This window comes from Alosa pseudoharengus, unplaced genomic scaffold (assembly GCF_046254945.1).
Source record: "Alosa pseudoharengus isolate Yale_2024_CS ecotype anadromous, Long Island Sound unplaced genomic scaffold, YU_APseudo_1.1 YU_APseudo_1.1_scf_8, whole genome shotgun sequence".
Lineage (NCBI taxonomy): Eukaryota > Metazoa > Chordata > Actinopteri > Clupeiformes > Clupeidae > Alosa > Alosa pseudoharengus.
The window spans coordinates 41,683,910-41,699,961 of NW_027468870.1; the positions used below are offsets into that span (position 1 = coordinate 41,683,910).

A 16,052-nucleotide genomic window follows, 5' to 3' on the forward strand; every position below is an offset into this window, starting at 1 on the left:
GGATCAGTCGATCTTGAACCAGCAAGAAATCTGGTATTCCAGAGAGGCAATGGGTCACAATGCCCTGGGGCTTATGATGGCCAACATCCGCCATGCAGCTGGACATTCACGGCGCTACACCAATCACAGCCTGAGGAGCACCGCAGTGCAGCTGCTGTCAACAGCTGGACTAGAAACGAGAGAGATTATGACCGTCACCGGGCATAGGTGCGAGAGTAGCCTGAAAAGCTACTGGGCTCCTACCACCACAGACAGGGAGAAATGGAGCAATATCCTGTCAGGTGAGCTGCCCCATAAAGTCCAAACAAACATAAGTTCTAACATTTGCCTAACATTTTATAGCCTTTTGCATAGGCTAACATTGCGAATTATGTTGTTTCAGGTGTGTCCGACAAAGCCCCTACGGCAAGACCAGAAATGGATGGGGATGTCAACCTACATTTCCCCAGAGACGTGCCATTCATCCTCTCGAACTGCACGATAAATGGGAATGTGCAAATAAATATGGGCAAAAGCTAGGCCTGTCAGTCTAAAATAAACAGCCTAGTTTCCGATAGTTTCCGATGTACGCAACACTCCTAATGAGTTGCTAAGCAACAATTCAAACTTTACAGAGTTCTATTTTGCCTGGGGAACTATTTTTCTCACCGGCCAATAATTGCCACAAAATTCCAATAAAATAATTCCGCTGCGCGTCGGGGTCCTGTTCGCCCTGTCGGGACTTATTTTCCGATAATTACCGACGGACAATACATTATCCCTTACGTAAACTCTGAGATGTAAGAGAGATGTCGCTGTTGGCGGGCAGACCATGGCTCAGACACCTTAGCCATGGCAAACGTTAGGGGCTTGTGATCGACTAAAGCTGTAAACTGTTGGCCCTTCAGCAGCGAACGGAAGCAAGCAAGCAAGCAAAGCAACTCACGGTCAAAGGTGCTGTACTTACGTTCACTGGGGCGTAGCTGGCGGCTAAAGAAAGTGAGCGGTTGCAAAGTCCGAAGCGTCTGTGGTGATGGCAATTGGCGCATCAGGAGATGGGTGTGCCAGCATCGTTGCGTTGGCCAAAGCAGACTTAGCGTCTGTGAATGCTGTGTCTCTCTCCAAGGACCAATCCACCAGGTGTTTGGCTGCTTTCCCCTTCAAGGCCCCATGCAGGGGGCGCATGAGAGTAGCAGCTGTGGGAATGAAGCGGTGGTAGAAGTTCACCATTCCCAGGAACTCCTGCTTACTGTGACCGGCCGAGGGAAATTCAAGACCGCATCAACCTTAGACGGGAGTGGCACGGCCCCGTCCTTGGTGACTCGATGTCCCAGGAAGTCTATGGTGGTCAATCCAAACTGGCACTTAGCTGGATTGATGATCAGTCCATGCAGGCTAAGACGCTCGAAAAGGATCCGCAGGTGGGATAGGTGTTTGGCTTTGGAGGCACTGGCCACTAGGATGTCGTCCATGTACACAAACAGGAAAGGCAGGTCATGCAGCGCAGAGTCCATGAGGCGCTGGAACGACTGGGCGGAATGGCATCCTCAGGAACTCAGGCAAAAAGGGGTGATCACCGCCCGTTTTGGGGACATCCTGTGTGGCGAGCTTTGCTGGGTTCAGTCACCTCGCGCGGGCGTTGACAAGTGGGCCAGTGGTGGCGATGTGGTGCTCTACTCCATGCTTGGTGGCAGATGACGAAAAGGTGGGCCGCGTGAGCACAGGAAACTCTGCGAGCAGGTGATGAAACTTGTCAGCCTGTGAGCGCACGCTAGAGAGTCGAATGGGGTCCAAACCGCTAAGAGTGCAGGTGTATGAACAAAAAGTGGTGACTTTTGCATAACTAAGTCTTTGCCAGAACAATTGAACGTTGTGCAAGGCCTACACTGTCGCTCTGTGACAAAGTCCTTTAAGTAGGCAGGGCGGGCCCTGGCCCTTACGGGTCGGCACTCCTCGACCTCTGGCTGCGGCCCCTCCAAAGCAGCTGGGGAAGTCCCCATAGCTGAACTCGTGAGACGGCCCAGCCCTGGATCTGCCTGGAGGCCAGGGGAAAGCAGAGGAGGTTGCAGGTCACGCGCAGGTTGTGGTTGCTGGGGCGCTGGTGATGGTGCAGCCTGAGGAGTATGGGAAGCCTGCTGTGGCCCTATACGTGTCCGCACCAGTGCAGATGGGGCCGATGGCAGTGGAGCCACCATTTCCTCACCTGGGTTCCGCACTTTCCTCAGTGTCTTAGCATGCCATTGTGATCCGTCACTAAGCATGAATGCGGCTGGGCCCAGCTGCCTGTGCACCTGGAAGGGCTGGCTCCAGTATGAAGCCATCTTGTTGCCCCAATGAGGCCTACAAGCTCGAACCCACTCACCAGCGGTAATAGCAGTGCTCTTGACCCTGTGTTTCGGGTCAAAATACTGCCGCATCTGTTGCTAGTGTCTATTTATAGTGGCTTTGGCTTGAGCCTGAGAGCTGCTGGCTGTAGGCACTGCCATGCCTCGTGCCTTGAGTCTGTCCAATGGCAGTTCCATCTCCCTACCCATCATGAGGAGTGCTGGAGAGGCCCCAGTTGTGGAGTGTTGGCTGGCCCTGTAGTGCATTAGGGTTTGGTTGAGTGCCGTCTGGAATGTACACCCCTGAGCCAGGTGGGCTCAGACGCCATTCTTTAGGCTCTGGTTGAACCGCTCCACACCGCCGTTTGCTTGTGGATTGTAGTATGCTGTGCGGATGTGTTTGACTCCCCTATCACTGAGGAACTGAGAGTCTTCAACTGGGGCCCATTATCTGTCATGATGGCGCGAGGCATTCCCCAACGCGCGAACAAGGCTTCTAGGATGTCTGTGATGACCTGTGTTGTGACAGTTCCAGCTGGAACCACTTCGGGCCAATTTGAATGGAGGTCTTACAGCACCACAAGGAAACGCTGATGATGGGGGATTCCACGGCCATGGATATCCCCACACACACATCTCACTTCCGAGGGATTACGGTAAGCGAATCTCGTCATTTCCTGTTTGTAGTGTCAGAGTGGCTGCTCTCACGCTAGCTTGCTCCTGTTTTCTTTCCACGTAATCCACTTAAATTAGACTACACCTAGGTTTTATTTACGTAAAAACTCCACTCTTAACCACTCGTGTAGCCAATTCACTTGTCTAATTTAATTCACTTGTCTAATCTATCTTAAGGACGATGGCAGGGTCCTCTGCTGCCCCTGCCTCTCCTATTTCCGATTCTCTCCGTTGCCCGGCGTGTCACATGCTAGCTAACTCTTCAGCCTCCTTTAGTGGACATGCTACCTGTAAAAAATGCAGACTAATAGCTAACTTGGAGGCGAGGATAGGTGAACTAGAGAATCGTATCCACACACTGGATCAGATTAGCAAACAGCTAGTGGCAGAACCTTTGGTAAATTGTGTGGATGCACCAGCCGACTGCACAGTTAGCGCAACCATGACAGCCCCCTCGCAGCAAGGGGATAGTTCTTGGGTGACTGTTAGGGGAGCCAGACCCAAGCGAAAGCAGCCCGTTGGGCCTGTTTCGCCTGGATCTAAATCCAAACGAAGGAAGCCCACTGCTAACCACCAACCTATTCATGTTTCTAATAGATTCTCCCCCTTAGCTAGAGAAACCGAGAAACCTGCTACTCTGGTCATTGGCGCTTCTACTATACGAAACGTGATGCTAGCGACTCCATCGGCCATAGTAAAATCGATATCTGGGGCCAGAGCTAACGACATCGAATCAAATTTGAAAGTGCTGGCTAAAGCTAATCGTAAATACTCGAAAATAGTTATCCACACTGGCACTAATGACGTCCGATTGCATCAATCGGAGATCACCATACAAAACTTTATCTCCGTGTGCAGGTTCGCGCAACAGATGTCTGACTCTGTAACTTTCTCTGGACCCATACCCATTAAAAGAGGTGATGAAATGCTCAGCAGAATTTCGGACCTCAACCGATGGCTGTCAAAGTGGTGTGCCAATAACAATGTGGGCTTCATAGATAACTTTAGCTCCTTCTGGGGGAAACCTGGACTGTTGAAAAGAGACGGTATCCATCCCACATGGGAGGGTACTGCCCTCCTTTCAAGGAACATAGACCGTCACTTAACCGAGGCTAGTTCCTGACGAACCAGAGATCCAGGAAGCAGAGATAAGGTCTTACACAGATCTCTGCCGTCCTAACAGTCACCCAGGTATACAGGGCACACAAGGCCAAATAGAGAGCGTGTCTGTACCAAGACTGTCAACTCTTACTCGACCCACTAGGGGAATTATTCGTAGCAATCTTATTACGATAAAAACTTCTTCGGTGAAGCAAATTCCTCCAAAAACGCAACTTACACTTGCTTTACTTAATATTCGATCACTGTCAAGTAAAACTGCCTTGGTTAATGAAATTATTACTGACAATCATATAGATGTTATGTGTCTTACTGAAACCTGGCTTAAACCAGATGAATACCTTCCATTAAATGAGTCTACACCTCCCTCCCATTTGAATTATCATGTACCACGCCACACTGGCAGGGGAGGTGGAGTAGCTACAATCTATCTATCTAGTCTTCTCACATCTCCCAAGCTCACACACAAGTTTAAATCTTTTGAAGTTCTAGTCCTCAATTTTTTACCGCCAGACTGGAAAACTGATCAGATGTGGTCACATTGTACAGACCCCCTGGCCCCTACACTGATTTCTTAGAGGAATTTTCTGATTTCCTTTCTACTTTAACTATCCAAACAGAAAAAAATACTTATATTGGGTGATTTTAATATTCATATGGATAATGTGCACGATTGTCTCACAATTGCATTTCAATCCCTAATTGACCATGTCGGGTTCTGCCAAAATGTTAATTCGCCCACGCACCGACATAACCATACTATTGATCTAGTCTTATCATACGGCATAAACATAGAGCAGTTAACAATCTTGCCACAACACCCGACCTTAACTGACCACCATCTAATTACTTTTACAATGACATTACAACATGCAGTACCCAATTTAGCTGAATACTACAGCCGCGGCTTATCTGAAAAAACTAATGCAGACTTTCTAGAAAAAATTTCGCTTACGCTTGCCCCATTCCGGACTCATGTGGTAGGCCTATCAGAAGGCCCATTCCTTAATCCAGCCGAGGTCGACTTGTTAACTGATAATGTGATGAACTCATTACGCTCAACCCTTGATTCAGTAGCACCACTCAAAAAGAGAATGAGAAAACAAGTAAGGCGTGCTCCATGGTATACCACACAGACAAAAACACTCAAACAAACAGCGCGTAAACTTGAACAAAAATGGCGTACCACTAAATTGGAAGTTTTTCGCCAAGCATGGAAAGATAGCCTTATCACCTACAAAAAAGCACTCAACGAAGCCAAGTCAACTTACTACTCCTTGCTGATCGAAGAAAACAAAAACAATACAAAATTTCTCTTTACCACAATCTCCCGCCTGACGAAGAACCACACCGAAGTAACCGAATCTATCCCTATTTGCCTAAACAGTAATGACTTCATGAACTTTTTCAATGACAAAATTGAAACAATTAGAGATAAGATTAATATCCAGTCAGTCTCACCAAATATTTATACTCCATTGCTGAACGGTAGCGAAAACATAATTGAATCACAGATGAGACGAACAACGTTGAATTCATTTACACCTATTGACATATTAGACCTCACTTCCACAATCTCTTCATCAAAATATACAACTAGTCTACTAGATCCTATTCCTACTCATCTTCTGAAGACTGCTCTTCCTTTGTTGGATAATGCTTTGCTCCAGATTATAAATAACTCACTGCTATCAGGCCATGTACCACAGTCGTTTAAGTTATCTGTCATTAAGCCATCCCTCAAAAAGCCTACCCTTGACCCTAACAACCTGGCCAACTATAGGCCTATATCTAATCTCCCTTTTTTGTCAAAAATACTAGAAAAAATAGTGTCGAAACAAATTGGTACCTTCTTGCATATGAATAAAATCCAAGAATTATATCAGTCTGGTTTCAGAGCTCACCACAGTACTGAATCAGCCTTAGTTAAAGTTTTTAATGACCTCCTCATCGCTGCCGATAATGGACATATATCAATATTGGTCCTCCTGGACCTCAGTGCTGCCTTTGACACCATAGACCACAACATACTACTCCACAGGCTTGAACATTCGATAGGCATTAAAGACTCAGCACTCGCTTGGTTTAGATCATACCTTTCCAACCGCAGACAATTTGTACAGGATCACAATGAACCATCTACCCAGACTATGGTAAAATATGGGGTGCCTCAAGGCTCAGTACTAGGGCCCCTGTTATTTTCTCTCTATATGCTTCCTCTAGGCTCAGAAATTAGGAAACATGGCATTAAATTTCATTCTTATGCAGACGATACACAACTATACCTTTCCATAAAACCTGACGAATTGACTCCGTTAGCCAAACTTGACACATGTATACGAGACATAAAGACATGGATGACAAACAATTTCCTGCTTTTGAACTCCGATAAAACAGAAGTCATGGTTTTAGGTCCTAAAAAGATGAGGGATATCCTATCCTCATCACAGGCTACATTTACTGATCTCCGACTATCCTCATCCACATGTGTTAAAAATCTAGGAGTTACAATTGACCAAGACCTATCACTAAGTAATCACATAAAACAGATTACCAAAGTTTCATTCTATCATTTAAGGAACATTTCAAAGATAAGGAAGTCTTTATCCCTACCAGACGCTGAGATCCATGCTTTTGTCACCTCAAGGATTGATTATTGCAATGCTCTATACGCTGGCTGCAATAACACCTGTCTAAAGAGCTTACAGCTCATACAAAATGCAGCTGCTCGCACACTCACTAGAACTAAAAAATATGAACATATTTCCCCTATCCTGGCATCTCTACACTGGCTGCCTGTTAGAAGTCGCATTGACTTCAAAATATTACTTCTAACATACAAAGCCATTAATGGCCAGGCACCAGAATATATTAAAGATCTCCTAGTTCCATATAACCCACCCAGACCGCTACGATCACAGAATACTGGCCTTCTTGTAATTCCAAGAATCTCAAAAACTACAGTAGGAGGCAGAGCTTTCAGCTATCGCGCACCCCTCCTCTGGAATAATCTTCCTACCTCAATTCGACTAGCAGACACCCTCCCTGACTTAAAACATACCTCTTTACTGCCTCCCATAGTTAGGTATGGTGCGTGGAAATTCACCCACCTCAGGGTTTTTTGGAATGGACCACCCTGCTGAGTCCTCGTGTGACTGGCACCCCAGTCGCGCGTGCGATGGTGGTCACTGACCATACCTGCGCTGGTGTCGACTACCCCTCACCATGCCTTAGTTATGCTGCTATAGCATAGTGCTGTCATGGACTTTTCATGTGTCACGCCGTACAACCCCCCCCCCCCCTCTCCTCTCCCCCCTTCTCTCTCTCTCTCTCTCAACTCTCCCTCTCTTGCCTATTCCCACCATGGTATACTGTAACAATATATAGTACTACTGATTACTTATTGACATTAACCATTTTGATTTTCAGTAATACTAACCCACTCTACATCTCTCTTTCTTCCCCCTTACTGTACCTCACTTGTGAGGTATATCATCACCAGTCATCAACCATCCGTGTGTTGGCCCTCCTCTCACCCATCTCACCTGAAGTCCCATCCTCGACTGCCCTATTACTGCCCCCTATCTGGACTTCTGGCCCGTACAGCCTAGCGACCCACCACCAGCCTATGACAACTCTGCCCGGATTACTGGCCCATCCGCCAACCCACCACATGCCCCTCGAAAACTCCCTTCCCCTGGACAATCCCAACGCTGGACTATTGAACTTTCTGTCACTAAATCAGGAATAACGAATTACCATAACGGATACGTAATCATCCCACCTCTTGTAACTTTCAGCTCAAGTGCTTAACACCATGTCTTATTCTCTACACCCGACTATCATATGCATTTGTCATGTATACAGACCTTACTGTCATGTACTGACCCTAGGCAGATGGGTCAGGCCCTTGAGTCGTGGATCTGCTCGAGGTTTCTTCCTATATATATCTCCAATTCTAGGGAGTTTTTCCTCGCCCCTGTTACCCATGGGCCTCTCTCTTGCTTTCCTTTTCTTCCTTTCTTTCCTTCTTTCTCTGATTGCCTACATTCTGTAAAACGCCATGATACATGTGTTATGTTTTGGCGCTCTATAAGCACAATAAATTGAAATTGAAATTGAGATGTCGAGCTGGGGTTGGCACTGGAGGTCCAGTTTTCCCATTGAGGAGACATGGCACACAATCTTTAACCAGGGCTTCAATCGCGATCGATGGCTGGCCACCAGCTGAGATCTCGGCATAGCTGTTTGAGTTTAACGATGCCTAGGTGCCCCTCATGTGCCCCTGGAGACACAAACATCACCCCAACATTACAGTTCATCACGCACCCTTGCGAATGGCATGAGCTCATCACAAACTTTTGTTGGCCATCCAGAGTGTATACACGTATGTAGCAAGGACAGTGTGGGGTCATGCTCTAACCTGCGCTGCAAGGGTGTGTGGAGCATGTTAATGAATTCAGTCTCTGTGTCCTCGTCAGGGGAGACCATTGGGGCATCGATGGAACGAGAGAGTAGGTTGGCGACTACATTGTCCCTTCCAGGGGTAAATTCCAGTTCATAGTCATATTGCCTCAGCCTTTCCCCCCATCTGTGCAGGTGCAGGGGTTTATGACCGGATCCTGATGCTGTCAGCAATGCGGTCAGGGCCTGATGGTCAGTCCTGAGGGTGAAACGCCGTCCGTAGAGGTAAAGGTGCTACCTCTCTGAGGCCCACACACAAGCAAGCTCTTCACGTTCACCAACAGAGTAGCGCTGTTCTGTTGGTGTTAATGCCCTGGAGGCGAAGGCTACAGGTCTCTCCACCCCGTCCTGCACCTGTGAAAGGACTGCACCAATAGCCCGATCTGAAACATCACAGGTGACTAGAGTCGGACATTCAGGGTTAAAGTGGGCTAGGACAGGGGGTGTTGTGAGCTGGGCTTTCAGAGTTTGTACGGCCTCTGAACATGCTGTAGTCTAGTGCCATGGCTCTTCTTTTTTAAGCAGTTGGCAGAGAGGTGCGGTGGTCTGTGAGTAGTGGGGCAGAAAACGGAGGTAGTACGCAGTCATGCCTAAAAACGAGGCCACTTGAGAGGCTGAGGTCGGCTCTGAAATCCTGTGTATGGCGTCGACGTTGGACTGTAGTGGGGAAATTCCTTTGGCTGTCAAGCGGAACCCCACAAAGTCAATGGCTGGGGCAGCAAAGCAGCATTTTTCTTCGTTCAGATTCAGGTTGTTCTGAAGAAGGGCTTGAGCCACCCTCTGGAGGCGCTTGTTGTGTGTCTCAATGTCTTGACCATGAATAACAATGTCATCCAGAAAAACCACTACCCCAGGGATGCCAGCCAGAATTGTGCTCATCACCTTCTGGAAGCAGCTAGGGGCAGAGCTTAATCCAATAGCCATTTAAGTGTACCGGAACACCCCAGCGTGCGTTACGAAAGCAGTGAGGTCCCTGCTGGCTGGGTGGAGTGGTACCTGCAGGTAGCCCTGACGTAAGCTTTGTGAAGACTGTTGAGCCGTGAAAGTGTGCAGTGAGCTCCTCTGAGGTAGGCAAAGGAGATCTGTCTGGAATAACTGCCTTATTCACCAAATAGGTCCACGCATATTCTTATTATTTTTTTTGCAATGACTAAATTTGAAATCCAGGGAGCAGCGTTGACTGGTTCAATAATTCCCATGTCCAGGAGTGTCCCAAGTTCGCAGGTGACCTCGTCTCTCAAGGCAAAGGGAATCCTGCGCAGGGGCTGGATGACAGGTGACACGTCAGGGTTCACCAGAGGCCTGTGTGTGAAGGCTGTGAGACAGCCTAGGCCATCGAACAGAGCTGGCCACTTTTGCTGCCAGGTGGAGGTGATGTGGTGAATGTCAGAGCCAGCATCATCCCTGAGTGTGAACCCCAGGCCTGTGAATAGATCCAGGCCTAGAAGGTTGGCTCCCCTCCTTGCGATGTGAAAGCGGAAAGATGGTAGATGCTTGGAGCTGTAGTGAACAGGCACATGGAGCACACCTAGAATATCAATCCTGGAGCTATATTGAAGAGGTTCATTAGGCTTACTGTATTACTATTTCTTACTGTTTCTCTGTACAAGCCAATAAGGTAAAATTGTGTACCTGACAAGTTTCGGCTACCTTGCCTCTGTAGCCTTCATCAGAGGTGTTACGTGATGTTGGTGTGACGTCGTCTGAGCTGTGTTATATGGAGTTTCCCCTTGTCCGTGTCCCCTGGGGTGCTCCGGGGGGGGGGGGGGGGGGGGGGCCCTCTGCTGTCTGGTGGTTTTTCATACAGCCGGGGGCGGCCCTGCAGGACTGTGTCCCAGGTGTGGGATAGCTGGTAGGCTCCTTCATCCCGGTTCACAGTCTTTGGGGCCCGCTTCCTGATTTCAACCGCCTCTTTGATCCATCGATGGAATTTGTTGCTTTCCGTTCTGATGACCTTGGCTGCGTCCCAGTTCATTAGATGGTTTTCCCTCTTACAGTGGTCTGAAATGGCAGATTTCAGATTTTCCTGTGTTGCTTTCACACATCAGGTGGGATGGAAAACTCCATATAACACAGCTCAGACAACGTCACACCAACATCACGTGACACCTCTGATGAAGGCTACAGAGGCAAGGTAGCCGAAACTTGTCAGGTACACAATTTTACCTTATTGGTTTGTACAGAGAAACAGTAAGAAACAATCCTGGAGCTGTCGTAGCCACAGGTGGCAGGATTTTCTAATGGCAGGTGAAAAAAAAACCTATAGTAAGTGCTTGAATTTAGGAGTGATGCAGCCGCAGTGGGGAAACAGGTGGGGTTTTCATTTTCTGTGTACAAGACACAGGTGTTTCTCTAAGAAGCGTAATATACAGGTTACTGTGGGCAATCAGTTACAGTTTTTTTCAACTGCTTACACAGTAAATCTTTGCTTGTCACACAATTTTCTAAACATGTCCTCCAAACATCATAACCCGACACCAAATCTGCAAAACCATACACTAATTATCAGTGTTTGACTCAGTTTTCAATTGACTAAAACACATTTTGCAAAACACCACACACAATTTTCTACCTAACACACAAAAATCTAACAGGAAGTAACTTGATTTCGTTCTTCAAACACAACCCATCAAAATGCCACACTAAATCACCAGTGCTTCACTCTTTCTCTTCACATGTGCAAACACTCTTTACTTTACTGAACACCATCCAATCATTGCCTTAGTATAGGTCTATGAATAGATATACACTCTATATAGGTATAGACCCTTTCAATCTGCTCCTAGAGGATTTCCGGTTGAAATATTCAGAACCAATGCAGATACTTTGCTTTTTTTCTTGTTTGCTGTAAAATACTGTATTCACAACAGCAAATTATTTGGGAAAAATCACTATTTTTGGTTTCAATATTGCTTGCATTTTTACTGTGTATTTCAACTTCTCTTTGTTGATAACGTAACTTTCACTCTTGTATGGAAATACATATAGAAAGCCTAAGACAGAAGAGCTTTAGGTTTTGAGCAACAGTGTGTACATGATGTATCCAAAATGTCATATTATGACAAAAGTGTTTGTAATGTGAGGCGAATGTTTGCTTTAAACATGTGTTTTTGACATTTTGAATGTTGTGTGTCATTTTGCTGGAGATTTGGGGCATTTTGCATTTTGTTTGAGCAGTTGTGGGTTTTGTGTGTGGAGTTTTGAAAAATAGACACAGAGTTTTGAAAACGTGTGTAAACAATTGTAAAAAACTGTAAGCAGGCTCAAAGTAAAAGGTTTATGGATGGACTATAAGTTGCCATTTGGAGATCATATTCAGAAAAATGTGACCAAATGCAAGAAGGCAGTCAATGTCATGAGGTGCATAGGAAGAGGTTGGGGTGCTAGTATGGACTCTCTTACAGTTTTTTCTGATTGCTTAAGCACATTTTTTGTAACTATGGCTTTTTTGCAAAACTCTACACACAAATGGCAAAACCTCTCACCCAATCAGCAAAACATTGTAGTTCTCTTGCAAAAGCTAACACACCTTGCTTAACTCTTCACACCTTCGTAAAAATGGTGTTGTCATATCTAACAGTAAACACAAGCCATCACAATAGTAAGCACACAATGACATTGTGCCAACAACACACTGATGGTATTTTCTTTCTCTGTGCACAAGGTAGACTATGTCAGTTTGAGGTCATACTTTTGTCATAGTTCTGTAACATACAGGGATCCAAACTTCAAGTATTAGTGTTTATTTACACACATCAAAACAAACACAAGTGTGTTTTTTTCAAGTCAAAACACAAAATACTGTAGCATTTCACTGAGACAAAACAAATCAGTCTATATCGGGTCGTCTCTCTCAAAATTTCGTCTACATCACATGCAATGTCCTAGTCCAAGACACCGGGGAAAATATAATCTGGAATGCCGTATCCCGGCCTGACATGACAATATCCCCACATGTAGACAGATTTTTTTGCCTGTAAAGGGCTATATCTTACTCTTCTTACCCTTCCTCTTCCCCCTCTCCATCCTCCTCTTGCTCCTTCTTGTCCTCTTCCTCTAACTTCACCTCCTTGTCCTTGTCATTCTCTCCCTCTCACTTCTTTACCTCCGCATCCTCTTCCTCCTCTTCTTCCTCCTACTTCTTCACCTCCACGTCCTATTCTTCAGCCTCCTCTAATTCTTACTTTTCTCACTCTTCCTGCTCCCTCTATTGTACCCATTGTACATTACCTGTGGCTTATTTATAGTGCTTAGGCTGATTGCAAAGTGAACTAATTATCTAAAACAGTTTTCACATGAGAAAGTGTGCCAGAGAGTTGGCAAAATAGTGAAAATAATAGCCATACATGTGTATAGATTTGCTAAGAGTGTGTTGATCATGAGTTGTGTTTACACTTCCGCAAAAAGAGTGCTGTACAGTGAATTGTGCCTACAGTTGTGCAAAGTGTGTGTTACAAAATTGCAAACTGTGTGCAAAGCAGTGTTTGTGCTTTTAGTTTTGCGAACTCAGTGAGTGGTTTTGCTATAAGTATTAATAGTTTTAGGAATTGTGCTATAAGAATCACAGTTGTGTTTAAGCATTCAGAAAAAACTGTAAACATATTTATACCTCCATAGTTAGATCAACAGATTATACATGAATTGCATTAAGCTCTAGCCTGACGAGCCAGACCCACATCAAGATGTAGGGTCTGGGGACTCACGATTCACAGTGCTCAGACCGAGTGGCGGGATAATCGGTTGTCTTTCAAATTCCCTCTGCACGCAATAGGATAGCGCTACAACTCATGAGTCCCATGCGTTTTCCCACCAGCAGAGCTAGTTGGCTAGTTCAAACTTTTGCCAACTTAAAAAAAGCTTAACTTGTGTCACGCTGTTTGCCAACACCAACATTCATCTTCTTTGTTTTCAAGTAGCAGGGAATTCACGCCGAACCGTTGCAACTCTGCCATCAATCATCATGTTAAGCCCGCCTACCGACTCTATACACGATGTGATTGACCTTATCGAAGTTTAATTTTTCCAGCTCGCAAGCCAATTTACAATTACATATGCTGCCACTAGGGTGCGTCTAGATTTCTAGGCTAATTTAGCTCAGCTGCAAATTCATGCAAAAGTTGGATGTGGTCCAAGCACAGGCCCTCCGGCTATTAGTGCTGCATTCAAGACTTCTTCAATCCCAGCTCTCCAGGTTGAGGTTGGGGAGATGCCTTTATCTCTGAGTTGTCTTCAGCTTGCCATGGTGTACTAGATACATTTGCAGGGGCATAAGAAGGATCATCCAACCAAACCTGTGTTGAACTTATGCTGGGAACATGGAAGGAAAGAATTTAACAGTTTTGGATGGGTGGGAAACAGTCAAACCGAGAAACTGGGACTATTCAAATTAAATTACAGCTGTGGCGTTACCTGCTATTCCTCCTTGGATATCCCTTGCCAGTTGTTGATCTTGAAATCAAAACACAGCAAGGAATATGGTGGAATGACAATATAACAATATTTAGAGACGACTCAAAAGATACAGATACAGAAAAGCAGGGAGCAGCAGTACACATTTTCAGAAATCAAAAGAACATCAGACCATTTAACGGTTTACACTGTGGAACTTATTGTTCAACAATTTGAAGTTCAACAGTGTGTGTCAATGGCATAGGGTGACCAGACCGGTTTAACCAGGACAGTCCCGATTTTGAGATGTGTGTCCCGAGTCCCGACAAAAGCCTGTCGGGACGCTAAAATGTCCCGGTTTACACCAACCACTATCAACCCGAGACAGTAAAAGAACATGTAGAAAGACTGTAGCCTAAAGCGTCCGGCGTATGATTTCGATAATGTGTGTGTGCGTGCGTGTGTCAGTCAATCGTAGCAGTCTGCATAATCTTTGCAACCAACGTTACAATGTATCCATAAACATTGTTGTAATGCCTCTTCATATCTGCCTCGTTTTAACGGTTAGGCTACGCTAGCCTAGGCCCTACGACAATGTTAAAGAGAAAGTCATCATTCTCAAAATGACTGCGAGTTAAATGTTTTCATGCATGTCTTGATAACGGGTGAGCAATGTTTAGGAGACAAACAAATGCCTTTGCACTCGTGTTTAGGCCTAGTACAGGCTTTTTTCTCTGACTGAAAGTGCGCAGAACTTGTGCGTTTACATAACAATATTTAATACATTTTCTCGGGGGTGACACCCCCCAACCCCCTATAACTATTGGCCTTAAAGGAAAAATGTGTCTGTCTGAATTTCCGCATGTTCACGTTAAACACGGTCACACACAAAGTGTCCCGATTTTAGTTCCGACAAATCTGGTCACCCTACAATGGCAGGCCTACTTGGTACAGACTTAATATGGCCTGGTACCTACCAGGGCCTATTTACGGAGAGCCGGATCACTCCCTATTAACTCCATTGTGCCTGCAATCTGTTGCAGTTCCGCTAGGGGCGATCACAAATGTGCAAAAAAGTGCAAAAACAATGGGGGTCTATGGAGCTAGATGGCTAAATTTGTCTCTTTCACCTGGTTGTCGTTGAAAAATCGAAGCTTTGATTGTGGTTTCTGCAAGCTCAGTATGGATTATAGGTCAAAAGTTGAATGAACAAGTACTTACGTCCTTTCAATTTCTTACAGGTTGGGTCGTTGTTGCCCACAACACACTAGCTTTCTGCTAATGAATGCATTTGAAAGGCTTTTTAGAACAAATAAGTGACTCAAAAAATATAATACTCAGGGGTGTGTATTTTCTCTGCCCCCTCTTTCGCATGCAGCATTCAAATTTCTAGGCAAAAAATTATATCCCGAGAAAAGCGGATTTGAGGGGTACAGCTCCATAGACCTCCATTCATTCTGCACTTATTCGTGAGCGCCCTCATGTGGAACCAGAAAAGGAACTGCAACCAGTTCAGAAACCGGAAGTTTCCCGAGAGTGGCGGTTCTCCCCTTATTAGACATTCTCTGTACCTACAAAGGCAAATTTGGTATGAATACATAATATATATTTCCTGAAAGTACCCCCCTCCCTTTAAATATGCACAACTTATTGTTTTCACAGCCACACAATTTGAAGTTCAACAGTGTCAATTACAGGCTTAAGTAAGCTACTCCAAAGGCGATTTGGTATATTCTGAAAGTGATTAATTTGGTATAAATATGTAAGTATTTCCTGAAAGTAACGTTACATGTTAAGGATTCCATACCCCCTTATGCACAACTTACTGTTTTCACAAGCCACACAATTTGAAGTTCAACAGTGTGTGTCAACCCTAGGCAATCTAGATATAATACAGCATTCTAAGGTGTATTTTCAATTTAAATGTCTTATTTACTTATTTTCAAACTTTACTTTTATTTTGGTAACACAATAAAGTTTTTAATTAATAAGCCTACATTTCTTCTTCATGAATTGAAAAACTTTTATTTTGAAAGATTAGCGGATGGCGGCCATATGTAACTTTCTTTACTGTCGCTAGTTTCACGCGGTTTCATGCTGCTG

General features: G+C 45.2%; 1 protein-coding gene across 1 annotated transcript; it reads left to right on the plus strand.

The window, feature by feature from the left end:
• Window positions 1–3,420: 3,420 nt before the first annotated feature.
• On the plus strand, window positions 3,421–4,846 carry LOC143111955 (uncharacterized). The gene has a single exon (XM_076274196.1). The coding sequence runs from the start codon at window positions 3,421–3,423 to the stop codon at window positions 4,099–4,101; it is 681 nt and encodes a 226-aa protein (XP_076130311.1). The 3' UTR covers window positions 4,102–4,846.
• The last annotated feature ends 11,206 nt before the right edge of the window (window positions 4,847–16,052 follow it).

What these genes read in the sequence shown, in the direction of transcription:
- LOC143111955 (XM_076274196.1), top strand. Translation starts at nt 3,421, where the DNA reads ATGACAGCCCCCTCGCAGCAAGGGGATAGTTCTTGGGTGACTGTTAGG.